Source organism: Panthera tigris, chromosome B2 (genome assembly GCF_018350195.1).
Source record: "Panthera tigris isolate Pti1 chromosome B2, P.tigris_Pti1_mat1.1, whole genome shotgun sequence".
NCBI classification, from domain to species: domain Eukaryota; kingdom Metazoa; phylum Chordata; class Mammalia; order Carnivora; family Felidae; genus Panthera; species Panthera tigris.
In genome coordinates, this window is record NC_056664.1 from 96,626,869 (window position 1) to 96,643,663 (window position 16,795).

General features: G+C 35.6%; 1 protein-coding gene across 1 annotated transcript in view; it reads right to left on the minus strand.

Annotated features, from left to right (window-relative positions):
* SEC63 (SEC63 homolog, protein translocation regulator) overlaps positions 1 to 16,795 on the minus strand; it is a 74,319-nt gene that overhangs the window by 45,700 nt on the left and 11,824 nt on the right. The window contains 3 exon segments of the mRNA XM_042986919.1: positions 4,992 to 5,104; positions 6,648 to 6,762; positions 11,697 to 11,796. Coding sequence (XP_042842853.1) covers positions 4,992 to 5,104; positions 6,648 to 6,762; positions 11,697 to 11,796 — 328 coding nt within the window.

Below are 16,795 nucleotides of genomic sequence, written 5' to 3' on the forward strand. Positions count from 1 at the left end.
GCTCTGAGCCAGCCAGGTGCCCCTGCCTTATGATCTTCATTCATCTAGAAAGACTGCTATGGTGGATGTCCAAGAAGTTAGTGCCTATGTTCTTCTAGGTGTTTTATGGTTTCAGATCTCATAATTACGTCTTTGATCTATTCTGAGTTTATTTCTGTGTATGAAGTAAGAAAGTGGTCCAGTTCCATTCTCTTGCATGTAACTGTCTAGTCTTCCCAGCACCATTTACTGAAATGACTGTCTCTCCCCAGAGTATATTCTTGCCTCCTTTGTCATAGATTAAATGACCATATAAACGCAGGTTTATTTCTGGGCTCTCTATTTTGTTCCATTAATCTATGTTTCTATTTTTGGGCCACTCCTATACAGTTTAATTACTACAGCTCTGTAGTATAGCTTGAAATCTGGAATTGTTATACCTCCAGCTTTGTTCTTCTTTCTCAAGATTGCTTTGGCTATTCAGGGTCTTTTGTGGTTCCATACAAATTTCAGAATTATTTGTTCTAGTTCTGTTGGTATTTTGATAGGGATTGCATGGAATCTGTAGATTGCTTTGGGTAATACAGACATTTTAACAATATTAATTCTTCCAACCCATGAGCATAAAATATCCTTCCATTTGGTTGTGTCATCTTTAATTTCTTTCATCAGTATTTTATAGTTTCCAGAGTATAGATTTTTCACCTCCTTAAATTTATTTCCAAGTATTTTATTCTTTTTGATATAATTGTAAATGGAACCGTTTTCTTAAACTCTCTTTCTGCTACTTCATTATTAGTGTGTAAAAATGCAACTGATTTCTAGGTACTAATTTTGTATCCTGCAACTTTTCTGAAGTCATTTATTACTTTTAATAGCTTTTTAGAGATCTTTAGGGTTTTCTTTTTTCTTTTAATTTTTTTAATTTTTTTTAACATTTATTTTTGAGAGAGAGAGAGACAGAGAGAGAGACTGCCAGTGGGGGAGGGGCAGAGAGAGACAGACAGACAGACACAGAATCCGAAGCAGGCCCCAGGCTCTGAGCTGTCAGCACAGTGTCCAACACGGAGCATGAACCCACGAGCTGTGAGATCATGACCTGAGCCAAAGTCAGACGCTCAACCCACTAAGCCACCCAGGCGCCCCTTTTTAATGTTTATTTTTGAGAAGGAGAGAGACAGAGTGCAAGCAGGGGAAGGACAGAGAAATAGAGAGGGAGACACAGAATCCCAAGCAGGCTCCAGGCTCTGAGTTGTCAGCACAGAGCCCAACACGGGGCTTGAACTTGGGAACAGCAAGATCATGACCTGAGCCAAAGTCAGACACTTAACCAACTGAGCCACCCTAGGGTTTTCTATGTACAGTATCATGCCATGTACAGATGATGACAATTTAACTTCTTCCTTACCAACAGGGATGTCTTTTACTTCTTTTTCTTTTCTGATTGCTGTGTCCAGCACTTCTAGTACTATGTTGAATAAACACGGTGACACTGGACATCCTAGTCTTATTCCTGCTCAGTTTTTCACCTTTGACTTTGATGTTAGCTCTGTGTTTTTCATATATAGCTTTTATTATGTTGAGGTACGTTCCCTCTAAATCTACTTTTTTGAGAATTTTATCATAAACATATGAATTTTGTGAAATACTTTTTCTACATCTATTGAAATAAACATCTGATTTTTATTCTTCATTCTGTTAATGTGGTGTATCATACTGACTGATTTTGCAGATACTGAGCCATTCTTGCACCAGAATAAATTCTACTTGATTGTGATGAATGATCTTTTTAATGCACTGTTGAAGGTGATTTGGTAATACCTTGTTGAGAATTTTTATATCTATGTTCAACAGGGATTGCAAATATTTCTCTGGTCATTTAAAGAAACAAGTACGTTGACATCCTCAGTCCCTTTTTAACCATAACTCCACTTACGCTATTTGACCAAGGCCAGAGTAAAATAAAGAAGCCAACAAAAAGCACTATCAGAGAGACTGCAACTTCAGAAGGAGGGGTGCGTATGGTAGCTCTGTTTTGCTAAGGGAGGGATGTTTCTCAAAAATTTTGCCCTGGTTTCCCTGTACAACTGCCCACTCACTTAGGACTTCAGCTATTCGCCCTTCTAACCAGAATTTTTTCCCAAACATAACTCTATCCCCTCTACTTTTCTGATGACAGCAACATAATAAACTGCTCTGTTTTCCAAACAATGCCCTCAAATTTCACAAAATAAAGCACAGTTCACATCATACAAGCACTTGATTTTTTCAAACTGCACACACTGCTGATTACAATTCCATTAACTCATTCATTAAGCTGACTTGTACAACTGGTGTGAGGCACGCACCATGTTCAATATTCAAATTAAAGGAATCATCAACTTTTAAAAAAGTTGTTAGAAAGCAACTAATTTTTGGATAGTTATTAGTGCTTCGGTAAAATACCACTTCTAAGACTTAAAGTACTTAAAAGTTATGTAATTTTAGTATAATTCATATATAATGAGCTTAAACAAGACCAATGATATTAACATAACTTTCAAAAATTCAATGAGTATAAGGTTTCCAAAACATGATTATATATCTTAATTTTGGAGGTAGGAGGCTGTGTCATAGATTCTATTACAAATCTGGTAAGATCTATAATCCTTCTACTCTAGAAAAATGCACAGTTACAAATACACATATACTCTGTATACAGTTTCGGGGGCCCCAGATCATACAACCTAATCTAGAGAATGCTTTCATTAAATTATAGGTGAATGACCCTGAGTTGACTACGTAAAGCAAAATACATATTCATATATAGTAACACATGAAAACACATGTTTTTAAAAATTAAAATAGCTTTAAAATAACATATAGGGATGCGTGGGTGGCTCAGTCAGCGGAGCATCCAACTTCAGCTCAGCTCATGATCTCATGGTTCATGGGTTTGAGCCCCAGTCAGGCTCTGTGCTGGTAGGTCACAGCCTGGAGCCTACTTCTGATTCTGTGTCTCCCTCTCTCTCTGCCCCTCCCCTGCTCATGCTCTGTCTCTCTCTCTCTCAAAAATAAATAAACTTAAAAAAAATGTTCCTTTAAAATAAAGTAACCTCTATGTTGTCCACTCACTATACAGTAGGTTAAAAACAGGTTTTATACCCAAAAACCAAATCTCAACTATATGGTTATAGAAAAAACAGAAACTATGAACCAGAAAATTCAATAGTTGGTCTAACTCCTCAAAAATAACCAGAACTCCTTTTCTTTAAGTTAGAAACTGGTGTGAAGAAATAGGAATCACCCAAGCCTATTATTGTAATGGGCACATAAGGGAAAAGAAAATCTCCTGAATAACCAAAGCAAATTCTAAAAAGCTTTGCAGATCAGAGCCTTTAAATGCTGCTTGAGTTATACTTGGGCTGCTAGAGTAATGCATAAAAAACAGGAACTTCAATCACTCAGAACTTGTAATTAGTAAAATGTACCTTTATCTAATTCATTTATACTTATACAAGCTACAAGATCTCAAAGTTCTGGGTCCCATAATCATTTTACTCCTTCATTTGTCTGATGGACCATCAACTATTTAAGACATTTTAAACACAAAACATTCTGTATCTTGATCAGGTAATTGAGTTAAAACCAAAAGCCATATATTATTCTTCTGTACTTTTTAGAAAAGTGACCATACATCATAAAGAGTCAGATTTCCATTAACTTGAGGACAAATTCATGAACTTAAAAATGTTACAATACCTGGGGCGCCTGGGGTGGCTGAATCAGTTAATCATCTGACTCAGTTTTGGCTCAGGTCATGATCTCATGGTTGTGAGTTCGAGCCCCACATTGGGCTCTGCGCTGACAGTTCAGAGCCTGCTTGGGATTTTCTCTCTCTCCCTCTCTCTCTCTCTCTCTCTCTCTCTTTCTGTGTGCCCCTCCCCAGCTCGCTTGCTCTCTCTCGCTCTCAAAATAAATAAATTAACTTAAAGTAAAGTTACAATACCTGAAAACTAAATTTAAACTAAAATTAAAATTACTAAATAATCTTAGCTATCTGACTTCCTCTGGGTATCTTTAATTCTTCTGAAATTACCTGAAGACAGCAACTAAGGCACTGAAACACTTGTGCAATGAGAGTAAATGGCCGGAGGAGACACAATGAAAAAAGGGGGAGACACCAACTGAAAGACTGTAATCTGGAGGACATCTGCTATGCAGAAAATGTAGTATGCCCTTCAGAAGCTCCTAATGGCACTGCTTTATTGCAGAATCATATTCACATGTGTAACAAGCAACTCACAAAAAAGAGGGGACAGGAAACACAGTCAATAGACTTTTATTAAGCATAAAATGATTATTTCCCAAACTTCTGTAATTCACATGCCACTTTCACAGTTTGCTATTATATCTGAGTATCCTATGACTTACTTCTATTTTTAAAATCAGCTTACAAAATGATACATCACGGAGTCCTCTAAAAACAGACAATATCTTGTCCGTATTTTACTCCTTAATTCAATGCAAGAGCTATACAGGGATATGCCTATGAGCCCTGAAGAATCCAGGTGACTTTTACCTCTTGTAATATTAACACTCAAGGAAGAGCTACCTCTAATTTTATACACTCTATCCTGTTTCCCAAAAATTAAACTAGTCTTTACATAGTATAATGACACAGCTACATTTCCAAAACAAGAGAAATAGATCTAGCTTAATAAAAGCCTAGAAATGAAAACAAGGTGTAAGCATATCTTCTTCTAATCAGGATACTTCGAAAATAGCTCAATTAACTTACTACTTAATTTAACTAACATCACAGGGCAAAAGCACTACTTTAACTAATTTACTTAAAATTCAAGCTTAGTTAAATTAGCACTTTTGGGTTGTCATGCAGTTCCATAAAGAATAGATTCAACATATGAGGTTTTTAGCATTTCAAAGTGCCCGACAACAATTTACTATTTCATTCAAATAAAGAACTTTCTTTACCACTTCTAAAAACATGTAATGGGTCCTATGATACTTACGCTGCATAAGCTTTTGCTATCCTCATGAACATAACTTCATCACCTCCTTTATCTGGATGATATTTAAGTGACAGCAAACGATACTGTTTCTTAATTTCTGCTACCGTTGCCCCCTGAAAGGAAAGCTTTGTTTTAGTAAAACTAAGCACAATGCTGTAAAAACATAATTCATCCCATTTTGAACTTAAAATATAAACTATTCAATATTTTCAGAGGGGCTCCTGGGTGACTCGGTTGGTTAAGTGTCCAACTTCGGCTCAGGTCATGATCTCGTAGTTTGTGGGTTCAAGCGCCACATCTGGCTCTGTGCTGACAGCTCAGAGCCTGGAGGCTGCTTCGAATTCTGTGTCTCCCTCTCTCTCTGCCCCTCCCCAACTTGTTCTCTCTCTCTCTCTCTCTCTCTCTCTCAAAAATAAATACTAAAAAAATTTTTTAAAATATTTTCAGAAAGAGTGTTTTCATCCTACATACTTGTCCCTTAAATTTCATCCCATGTATTTTTAATAAAAATACACTTATTTTGTCCAATATATTTATTTTATTGAGCACCTACGTGTTGTGCAGTACACTAGGCACCAATGATTTAAGAGTAAAACTACATAATGCCACATTGAAATACAAGGACAGTAACATTTAAATATCAAAGAATGATCACAGTAAATTAAGTCTCTCTGAAGAAACCCTCAAATCAAAGATTAACTTCCCTTCTAAGAAATAATCTGAAGAATATCTGGTTTCATCTGCTTATCAATATTTTAATATTAAATAAATACTTAAGAAGGTTACCTTAGCTGTTTCCTAATTAGACTCAATTTCTATTAATAAACTTTTCATATTAATTTTTATGGCATTAAGTTGCCCACAAATCTTTTATTAGTCTTAAAGCAAATTTTGCTTCTCCAAAACAGAAAACTAGGTATGTTTCATATTTATATTATATTATATTATATGAACCTCTGGATCAAGCCATCTACTGAGCAAATACTAGAAGTAAAAAAAAGTGGTTTGGGGGAAAAATAGAAAGAGCAATAGATTCAGCTTGGCTGCTAAGAAGTTATGACACTCCAGGCAAGACACAATTTTTCAGGCCTTGTTTTCTCCATTGGAAAAAAAGGCTAGAGGATCTCTAGCATTCATTTCAGTTCTAACTTTCCACTGATATATCTAAAAGACTAATTTTCTATTGGGATCCATCAATCAAGTTCAATCAGGAAATCACCTGAAGAGTATATCCAAGGTTACAATGAAACCAGTTCTTTGTAAGACACAAAGACTTAAACACACTGCCTTAGTGTCACCTAACAAAGGGTCATAATTTTTATCATTTTTTGATAAAATGAATTTTTATCATTCAACCAACATAAATGAACTCCTGGTTTTAACTTTGCATTAAACCAATCCTACACGAGTCTTTAAAAAATATACTAATTTCTCATCCCACTTCAAATATTCTTACATTTTAGCAATTACAAACCAAGACTTACTAGAATGGCAATCAACATTTGTAGTTTAAAAAACATATATACATTAGAATAATAGATTAAATATCCAAAGTCTCATTTCTTTAGGCACAACCCAATTTCTTTTAGAATTTAGACTTACAGTATTTTCATGGGATCAATAAACTAATGTGCATTATATAAAAATACTACTTACAGGATCCAAATTTAATACTTCATAAGGATTGTATTCTTGATATTCTCGGTCTGTTTTGGAAACTTTGTATACAAGGAATAAGAACAATGCCCATCCTGCAAGCAGAACTATTTTCCTGTTTAGGAAAAAGATAAGTAAAGTATAAATAAATACACCTATATGGTTTTCCTTTAAGAGTCTATAAAGACATTATGGCAGATCAAGGCAATAAAACAATCTACAGTGTCCACACCACTGTGCTATTGAGTCAATTCTACAATCTCTAGGTTGTAAACTCCTGTTACAGCCAGAACAGTGTCTTTTTTACCTATGAATTCTCTAGAATCTAATATAGTCTTGCATCTAGAGTCTTGCATGTGATATTCCCTCAATTACTATTTGCAGAATTTTATGTGTAGAACTTAATTCAACTTACTAACTTATTGGTCTCATTATACTAGATCAAAATATATCAATACTAAGTATTCAGTAAACCATGTAATGTAAAAAAAGAGCTGCTCTTACCCTTGCAATTACACTTTTACTAAGATAAACTACAAAAAATGGGTCAATTATGCAATGATGAAGGAATAGCCTTGTTTATAACAGTAAAACTTCAGAAACAAACTAAATGTCCATTTATATAGAACTAATTAAATAAACCATTTATAGGAGACTAATTAAATAAACCAAGACACAACCAAACAATTAGCCAACACAGATATAGAAAGATGTACATATAGGTTAAAAAAGGATATAAACGAACATATGGTTTGGAAAAAACCTAATTTCTCCTCTCCAATATGTTTTATTTAGTAAAAATATTTAAAAGACTGATATTAGCAGTGTTGGAGAGGCTAAAGGAAAAAGGAAGACTCATACACTCTAAACTCTGAAAGAATATCTGGCAATATGGTCAAAAACCCTAAAGTACACACCCTTTTAACAATCTACCTCAAGAAATTTAGAATGAAATAAACTAGAATTAAGTATACAAAGGATAAAAAACTGGTCACAGATATAAATAACAGCAGAAAACAAACACAGAGATGCCCATCAATAGAGTAGTAGACAAATAAATTAACAGTATATTCATAAAGTGAAATATCATCTAGCCAATAAAGACAGTATTTGCTGTGGAAGATTATCTATTGTTAACTTTTTAAAAGAGGGACTCCTGGGTGGCTCAGTCAGTTAAGCGCAGGCTCTTGGTTTTGGCTCAGGTCAGTCTCGCAGTTTTGTGGGTTCAAGCCCCATGTTGGGCTTTGTGCTGACAGTGTGGAGTTTGCTTGGGATTCTCTCTTTCCCTCTTTCTCTGCCCCTCCCCCACTTGCACTGTCTCTGCCTCTCTCAAAATAAATAAATAAACTTAAAGAAATTTTTTTTAATTAAAAAAAAGAAAAACAGCTTTCAAAAATATATGTATTATATAATGCTATTTTTACAGATAAAAGTTTATTATAAATAAAAATATAGATGGTAAATCATCTTAATAGTGGCTATCTTTAAGTGATGAAACTGAACAATTTTTATTTTTTTTATGCCCTTTATATCAATTTGTTATGCTGAGTAGGAACTGTTAAACACATAAAATGAATCATAGGAAACCTAACCAAACAAAATTGGAGTGACCCATTTTCAAAGACAGAAAACATTCCATGTGTTTAAGCTCACTTGGTAGAAATCTAGCTTAAATATGTTTATTTGGAATGAGACTCTATGATCAAGTTCCAACCTACCTAATGACCTTTATCACCCTTATTTAAAACAAACAAACACAAAAAACCCATCTCCCCAAGCTCCCTAAGCTTTTCCCACCATCATGCTTTTGCTCTTGAATCTTTCTACTTAGAACTCCCATTCCCCCATCTCTGCCTATCCAAACACTATTCATCCTTCCAGACTCATACCTCAAAGCAATCCTTACCTTTGCCAAGGTCATCAATGGAGAAACAGCCAAAAAGCAGCAAAAGAAGTAAAACCATGTCTCTCCCCCTCGAACTCACTACAAGCTCCTTGAGCTGTGGACAGTATCTCACTCAGTTTTGACTAACCCCAGAGTAGCTTAAACACAGTTGGCATTCAGATGCAAATTTCTTTCTATCTGGCCAAAATAATGTTCTAATTCTTATTAAGGGCAAAATACAGTACTGCAAACGGCTTTCCATACTACCTAAACACCCAAAGACAAAGAGGATGCCCTAACTGGAACACTCTTACCTAGCTATGTAGGCAGAGGTAATTAAGAACATAGGCTCTGAAATAAAACTACCTGAGGTCAAATCCCAGCTTCACTACTTATTAACTTAGAGATCTTGGAAAGTCGCTTTCTCCTTTACAACTCGGTTTCCAATTTTTAGGGTAGATTTAATAATTAAATGACATTAGGTATGTAAAGCACCTAGAAGGTGCCTCACTGATAGCAAACAATCGATTCCTGTTAGCTGTTCTTAGCATCTCTGACCCAAATCTCAGCTCTGACCTCACTCAGAGAAGCCTTCTCTGTCTCAAGCCAGAGTTGAGAGCCCTTCCTCTGCTCTTTCATGGCACCCACCTCACAGACCTTATTATTATCATTACCTGTTTACTTGTATTTCTCACAACTGTTAAGTTGTTGAACCACATCTATTTGTTAATCACAATATATCAGCTCTTGGTACAACACCTGATACATACATAATAGGCATACAATAACTACTTATTGAATGGATAATGAAAATAATTTAAACAGTAATTTTCTAAAAATAAATGTTTATTCATTTTTGAGATAGAGTGTGCGCGAGGGAGGGGCAGAGAGGGGGACAGAGGATCTGAAGTGGGCTCTGTGCTGACAGCAGCAAGCCCAATGCGGGCTCAAACTCATGAACCATGAGATCATGACCTGAGCTGAAGTTGGACACTACCAACTGAGGCAACCAAGTGCCCCTAAATAGTAATTTTTAATTCAAACCCAAAGTTCGCTATACCTTCAATTGGCTAAAAAACACTTGAAAACCTACTTTATTCCCACACAAGTTAATAATTCCACATTTCGTTCCGCCAACTCCCCCAAAAGGCTAAGAAAGCTCAGAAAACAAGGATAAAAGTAAAATTGAAAACCACTAAAAACAAACAAATAAACAAGATTTAAAAGCAAACAAAGGTAGAAGGAAAATGAAAACACCTAGGATATGCTACACCCCATGATAGCTTTACATGTAGCACCTGGCTCTCTGAGACAAAATATAAAGGGAAGAGAAGACAACCTCATAACAGAATCCCTCAGAGGCTGATAAAAACTATAATCACCAATAAAGCCAGGTTTTCATTTCCTAAAAACCAAGCAAAGGTGGAAACATAATGGATTTCATCATGATCCCCACCCAATTTTTTAAAAACATTATTTAGGTCCTGTGAAAAGATAAGCATTTTTCCCTACATATAGGGTCAGTGATCAACTTGTGAAGTCTCGTGTTTTTCTTTAAGCATATTTTAAAGGTCATTTTGGAACCAACTTCCACAAATTAGAGCATTACACAATGACTGCTTAATTCTGAAAGAATGCTTTAAAGTTATGGAGCAAAAAGGTTTTGATGGTTTCTGACCTTATCTAAAATTGTTACCAGTTATCTATTTAATTCTTCCTTACTTATAAACATCCCTTAATCTGTACTTTCATTTAAGTAAATCAGTTTACTAATCACTGAAGAGAACTTTACACAATTGGGCTTTTTCCTTGAAAACTGAAGTTCAGATACTAACAAAGTGTTGACCAAAGCCCAGAAAAGAAGAGATTGGGAGGGCAAAAATATTTGCCTTGCGGCCTCATAAAACTGTGAGAAGCAAAAGCAGAGTCAACAGTGAACATAAAACTACTTTTGTAAACAATAACTTTGAGTTTTAGTTTTGCATCGTTGAAGAACTCTTAACACCAAAGCTAAGATTTCCCTTCCTCTGTAAAGGAACTAAACTAGGCAAAGTCAAACCTTACAAAGAAAAACTATTTAAAACCCTTGAAGTTAGAGATGTTGAAAATTATCATCATCATTTAAACCAAGACCAAAAAATATATGGTTCTACTTTAACTAATTTCCTCTGCTAGTTCTTGCCCTCCTATCTACTGGATAGACAGATATAAGTAATTCACAAGATACAGTCCTCCTATAATGGCAACTCTTTCATCACCTATCAGATTCACCTACTACTTCAAAACTGACAACTCAGGGTGAAGGTCCAAAGCCTAGTCTCTAAACCAGCAGACCCCAGGCCCCCTTGCCTCACAAAATCAAACACGCCTGCTCTAATTAAAAATTCTAATGGCTTGTTTAATCAGATTGGCGTGCAAAAATAAAGGGTGACTAGGTCCCCGTTCCACCGCTTCTAGCTCCAGGACCCTGGTAAAGTTATCTCTTCTTAGTCTCAGGTTCTTCATCTCAGAAAACAGCAAAAACATCTACTTTGAAGTTAATGATAAAATTAGGAGATAACACATAAAGCCTTAGCACATCTGGCATACAGTGTGTGCTCAATAAACCTTAATTATCACTATGAAATGCAAACTTGATCATGTCACCTCCCTGTTTTTGACAATCTTTTAAAGATTCCCCCATAGTCTTTAAGGCAAAATTCAAATCCTGGCAAGATGCACAAGGTCTTCCTTCAAGATTTGACTTCCCTTTCTCCCACCCTCCCTCAAGTCAGAAGTACATTGTCTCAGGGTGCCTTGGGTGGCTCAGTTGGTTAAGCATCCGACTTCGGCTCAGGTCATGATCTCATGGTTCATGGGTTTGAGCCCGTCAGGCTTTGTGCTGATGGCTCGGGCCTGGAGCCTGCTTCTGATTCTGTGTCTGCCTCTCTCTCTGCCCCTCCCCTGCTCATGCTCTGTCTCTCGAAAGTAAATAAACATTAAAAAAAAAAAAGTACATTCTCTCTCTTAAATCATTCTGTTCAGACAGCTCTCAAACTCACATCTTACCCCTACTAAGGCTACAATTTCTTTAAACATATGTCTTATTCATCATTACACCCATATTTTATATGATACCTAGCAAAGAATAAAAAGTACTTTTTTATTTGAAACCAATTACTTACTTTACAGTAGGAATAATATTTGGCTGGGGTTTTAATAACCGTAAACGATACCACATACATCTTCCATATACTTTTCTGATATTCTTTAATCGAATTTGCTCTGTCAAAACAATAAATAAATAAGATGGTAAGTTGAAGCATTTTTCACTGTGAAGACAAAACCAGTTAATAACATACTAACCTTCATTACCATGCTAAATTTTGTTGGAACATCAAAGTACTACCTTCTCAAATAACCTTTAAGAAAAATTCACAATATAGGTTAATTTTTCTGCCACTCCAAACAAATGATCTATCTGGAAAATTTTGTTCAACTACCAGGCAACCATTTGCATATGAGACTTAAATAACTTCTAATCAAAAAACGCAAAAAAATGACTTGAATCCAAAATACTTAGTCACATAATCAGTAATTTCTGAGAAATGCTTTCTTCCTTTCCCTTCTGCTATAGGAGGTACAGAAAGTATAAAACAGTTGAAACATGCAGCTTATTAAGGAAGCTAAGCAGAAATGGTATTATTCAATCATGAAAATGTTAAATTAGAAAAGTCACCCAAACCCATAAGAAGTTAAAATAGGTTCATATAAGAGTTATGAAAGGCATTATTTTAGTCCTCAGAAAAAAATCCGCAATTCAACTAAAAAGGAATTTAAACCAAGCCAAAATATCATGTATTGTTTTACTAATAAACTCACTACCAATTACTTGAATAAGTCTCCCAAGTTAAAAAAAAAATTAAGTTATAAAATAAAAATGTACCAAAAAAAATAAATTAAATTAAATTTAATTTAATTTAATTAAAAAAAAATGTACCTCTTAGCAAAGATGGCATGCAGAAAGCAAAGGAAAAAAAACCCTGCCCCTCCCAAAGCCAAAGCCAAAACAAAGGCTTGGAAGGCCAAGAAGGCAGTGCTGAAAGGCAACCACAGCCACAAAAAAAAAAAAAAAAAAAGATCTGCATGTTACCCACCTTCTGGTGGCCCAAGACACTCCAAAGGCAGCCCAAATATTTTCTCTGGAAGAGCAACAAGCTTGACCACTATGCCATCATCAAGATCCCCCTGAGCAATGAGTCAGCCATGAAGAAGATAGAAGACAACAATACTTGTGTTCATTATGGATGTCAAGGCCAACAAGCACCAGATCAGACAGATTATGAAGAAGCTCTATGATATTGACAAGGGCCATGGTCAACTCCCTGATCAGGCGTGATTAAGAAGGCATATGGTCCACTGGCTCCTGACTATAATGCTTTGGATGTTGCCAACAAAAATGAGATCATCTAAATGGAGTCTAGCTGGCTAATACTAAATATAAATTTTTTCACAATACTAAAAAAACTACAAAATCACAGTCCTTAAATGAGATGTTAGATAAGTAAAAGAACTTTGCTTATAACATAATGCTCCAAAGCCACCATGTAAGAAATCCAACTACCCTGTTACCACCATGCTTTGAGGAAAGCATCCACATGGAGAGCTAGGTGACAGGAGGTAGCAGAACCAACCAGGTGTGGTGAAGAGGGATCCATAGAGGGAAAGGGGTGGTGACAGAAAAGGAGACTGGTAACATACAGGGGGATTGATCAAATAAGTTAACACACAAAGGATAACTGGACTCAGAAGGGAGTTATATATATATGAGAAAATAATAAGAATGAATCCTGTGGTACTGAATTGGAATTGAAGATATTGCTATAAACTAATATATTTTAATAAAGGATTACAGACATAGACTTATATACATACACATATAGGCACTGTCTATTAAGTGAGCCTAGGAACAGTGCGTGAGACCAATAGCAGTAAGCACACTAGTACCCTGATCTAGTTTCTAAATACCATTCTCCACTAATAAGAACAAGGGATTCAAGTGCCTTCCCACAAATTACAAAAGGGAAAAAATAATTCTACAGTGGCAAAGTATGGTAGGCTGAATAATTGCCACCCAAGAAGTTCAGATCCTAATAGCCAGGACCAGTGACTACATTATCCTACATGGCAAAAAAGACTCTACAGATCCAATTAAATTAAAGATCTTGAGAGAGAAGAGTATTCTATGTTATCTGGATGGATACAATATAGTCACAAGGGTCCTTATAAGGAGGAGGCAGGAGGGTCAAAGACAAAGAAGGTGATATAACAACAGGAGCAGATGGTGGAGTGATATCCTCTGAACATGGAAGGAGGAATCATAAGCCAAGGAGCCCAGGCTATCTCTAGAAGCTGGAAAAGGCAAGGAAATAGACTCTAACCAAGAGCCTCCAGGAAGAACCAGCTCTGCGAACACCATGACTAGCCTAGTGAAATTGATTTTGGACTTCCAGCCTCCTGAACTGTAAGAGAATAAATTCACGTTGCAATAATGTAATAAGCCATTAAGACTGTGGGAATTTGTTACAGCACCAATAAGAAACTAATACAGAAAGCCTGGCAGACATTATCTTAATCAGGTGCTCAGTAAACATTACCAGCAATGGGACAAAATGCAATCATACGCCATCTGATAGAACATAATAAGAGGAACACAGAATCACTTTTGTGAAATTCCTGCCTAAGGTATAAATCTGAATATAATCATGATTAAACACCAGCCAAATCCAGAACCATCCTACAAAATAAATGACCTGTAATTTTGGAAGTCAAAAAGCTGAAGAACTGTACCAGACTAAAGGAGATTAAAGAAACATGTCAACTAAATGTCATGTGTGATTCTGAGCTGGATCTTTTGCTATAAAGAACTTCACTGACACAAGTGACAAAAGTTAAATGGGGTCTGAGAATGAAATGGTAGTAACATTAATTTTCTGATTTTCATGGTTAAGTTATTTTCAAGACACTTGAAAATACCACTGGTGATTTTTTAATCTGTATTTCATTAAATTAGGCCTCCACAGTCTCCCATTTTCTATAAAACCAAGGAAATGTTTGATAAGGTTATAAGAACAATGCAGAAGTCTCTTTATTAGCCAGCTTGATCTATTAAAAGGAATGACATTCTCCCAATGTCTCTGGCCAAAAAAAAGTACACACGATTTTCAGTTACGTAGTTTTGCACAACGTATATGTACCTTGTACGCCTCACTCTTCCAATCCAAAAATTAAATCTTAACCTTTTAGGAGAATACAGAAGTCAATCAATAAGTACTACAAGCTATGGTTTACACAGGAAGACACTGGCATTTAGATTTCCAGCGCAATTAAACATTCATAGCACACATTCCAAATCTCTGTATGAATGATCTCAAGTGAAAGTAACAACCACAAGTGAGGTCTTTCCAGGTAGTTTTTTAAAAGACACTTAGAATTTGTTTTTAAGTTCATTTATAAATTACTAGTGTTATAGCTAGTAAAAATTATGTTAGTCATACCATTTACTTATGATATAGTTTTTAAAGAAATCAATACACATTTACAGAAAAGGGAAATTACAAAGTCATAAAACAATTCTGTGACTTAAACTATATAACAACATATTATGACTGCTCTCGGCAGGTGAACATAAAGTTTTTATGTCCGTGGGAATAGTACAGGTTTGGGAGAAGGTTAATATGGCTGCGCTTCATAAGCTATATAATGCCTTTTGCTAAAATAGTCACATCCATCTGCCCATGCCAGTATGATCTGCCAAGGTGTAGTATAACTGAGTGAACTCTTAGCACCATATTCCTGGAACCCAAAGAGCTGAAAGAACATTAGCCAGATCTTAAATCTTCAAACCTGTTTGCTTCATTACCGCAAAAGAATTTTTAAAACTCATGTACCTACTTGTAGGTTTCTCATTTGGCATCTCAAATTTTTCACCAGAAGTCTGAAGAGGTACAAAAGATGTCATTTCTGATATGAGTTGACATTTTAAAATAAAATAGTTCCATCACTTTTAAACACACCAATTAAACCTAAAAACCACAGCAATTTCATACATTTACCATTTACAAAATTTCCCTTTACAAAACTTCATGAACAAGCCAGCCCTTCATTTTATTTCCCCCACATAATTTCATCCTAATGTAATATATTTTCATCCTAAGTCATTTCTTATAATACTGACACATACCTCTAAAAATTAATTTTTTTATTCCCTGTGACTAATGTTTTTCCCAACTTTTTGAAAAATTTCAAACCTTCAAAAAAGTTGAAAGATATCACAATGAAAACATCCTTCATCTAAATTCACCAAATGTTAACATTTTGCAACTCTTGGCTTTACCTCTAGTTCCCTCTTTCCCCTCCCACTTTTTTTTCTAAGTTTATTATTTATTGGGGGTGGGGGGAGAGAAAACATGTGCATGTACGAGTTGGGGGAGGGGCGGAGAAAGAGGAAGAGAGGGAATCCCAAGCAGACTCCCGCTGTCAGCAGAGAGCCAGGTTTGGGGGCTTGATTTCAGGAACAGTGAGTTCATGACCTCAGCTGAAATCAAGAGTAAGATGCTTAACGGACTGAGCCACGCAGCCCCCTCCCCATTCTTTTTTATCTGAACTATCTTCCAGTAAACTGCAGATATCAAGATGCTTCACCTATAAATCCTTTAGCACATACTGCCAAAAAAATCAGTATGTTTATCATACTCAGGTTTAACATCTATAAGCTTTTATACGTTAAAATTCGATGCTATGTTTTTTGGTATGAAGACAACATAAATACTATAAATTGATAAATCACTAAAATTTGAGTAAAGTATCTGCTATGCTTTCACTTATAAGTTTGTAAATATCCCCTATGTTCAAAAAAAGTTAAAACTCTAAATACTAAAACTTATTTTTAAAATAAAGGCACACTGTTGCCAATATGACACAATTTTAGACAAAAGAGCTTTAGACAAAAGAGGATTGACTAAACACTACTCACCATCATCAGATTATCTAAATTGGAAGATTTCAGAAACTTGGGTTCATCTGCCACCTATACCCCCTGCATACTCTGGTAACGAAGAAGGAAACCCGTTTAATTTATTAAATACTGTACTGAAAGTTAAAAACAGAACGGATGTATGCTACAGAATGGTTTTAAGTGCATCAGTTGTTTACCCTCATGATCACATGGCTGACTGGGAGCTGTGGTTCACGGCTGCTGCCCAGTACCATTAACAGCACTGTA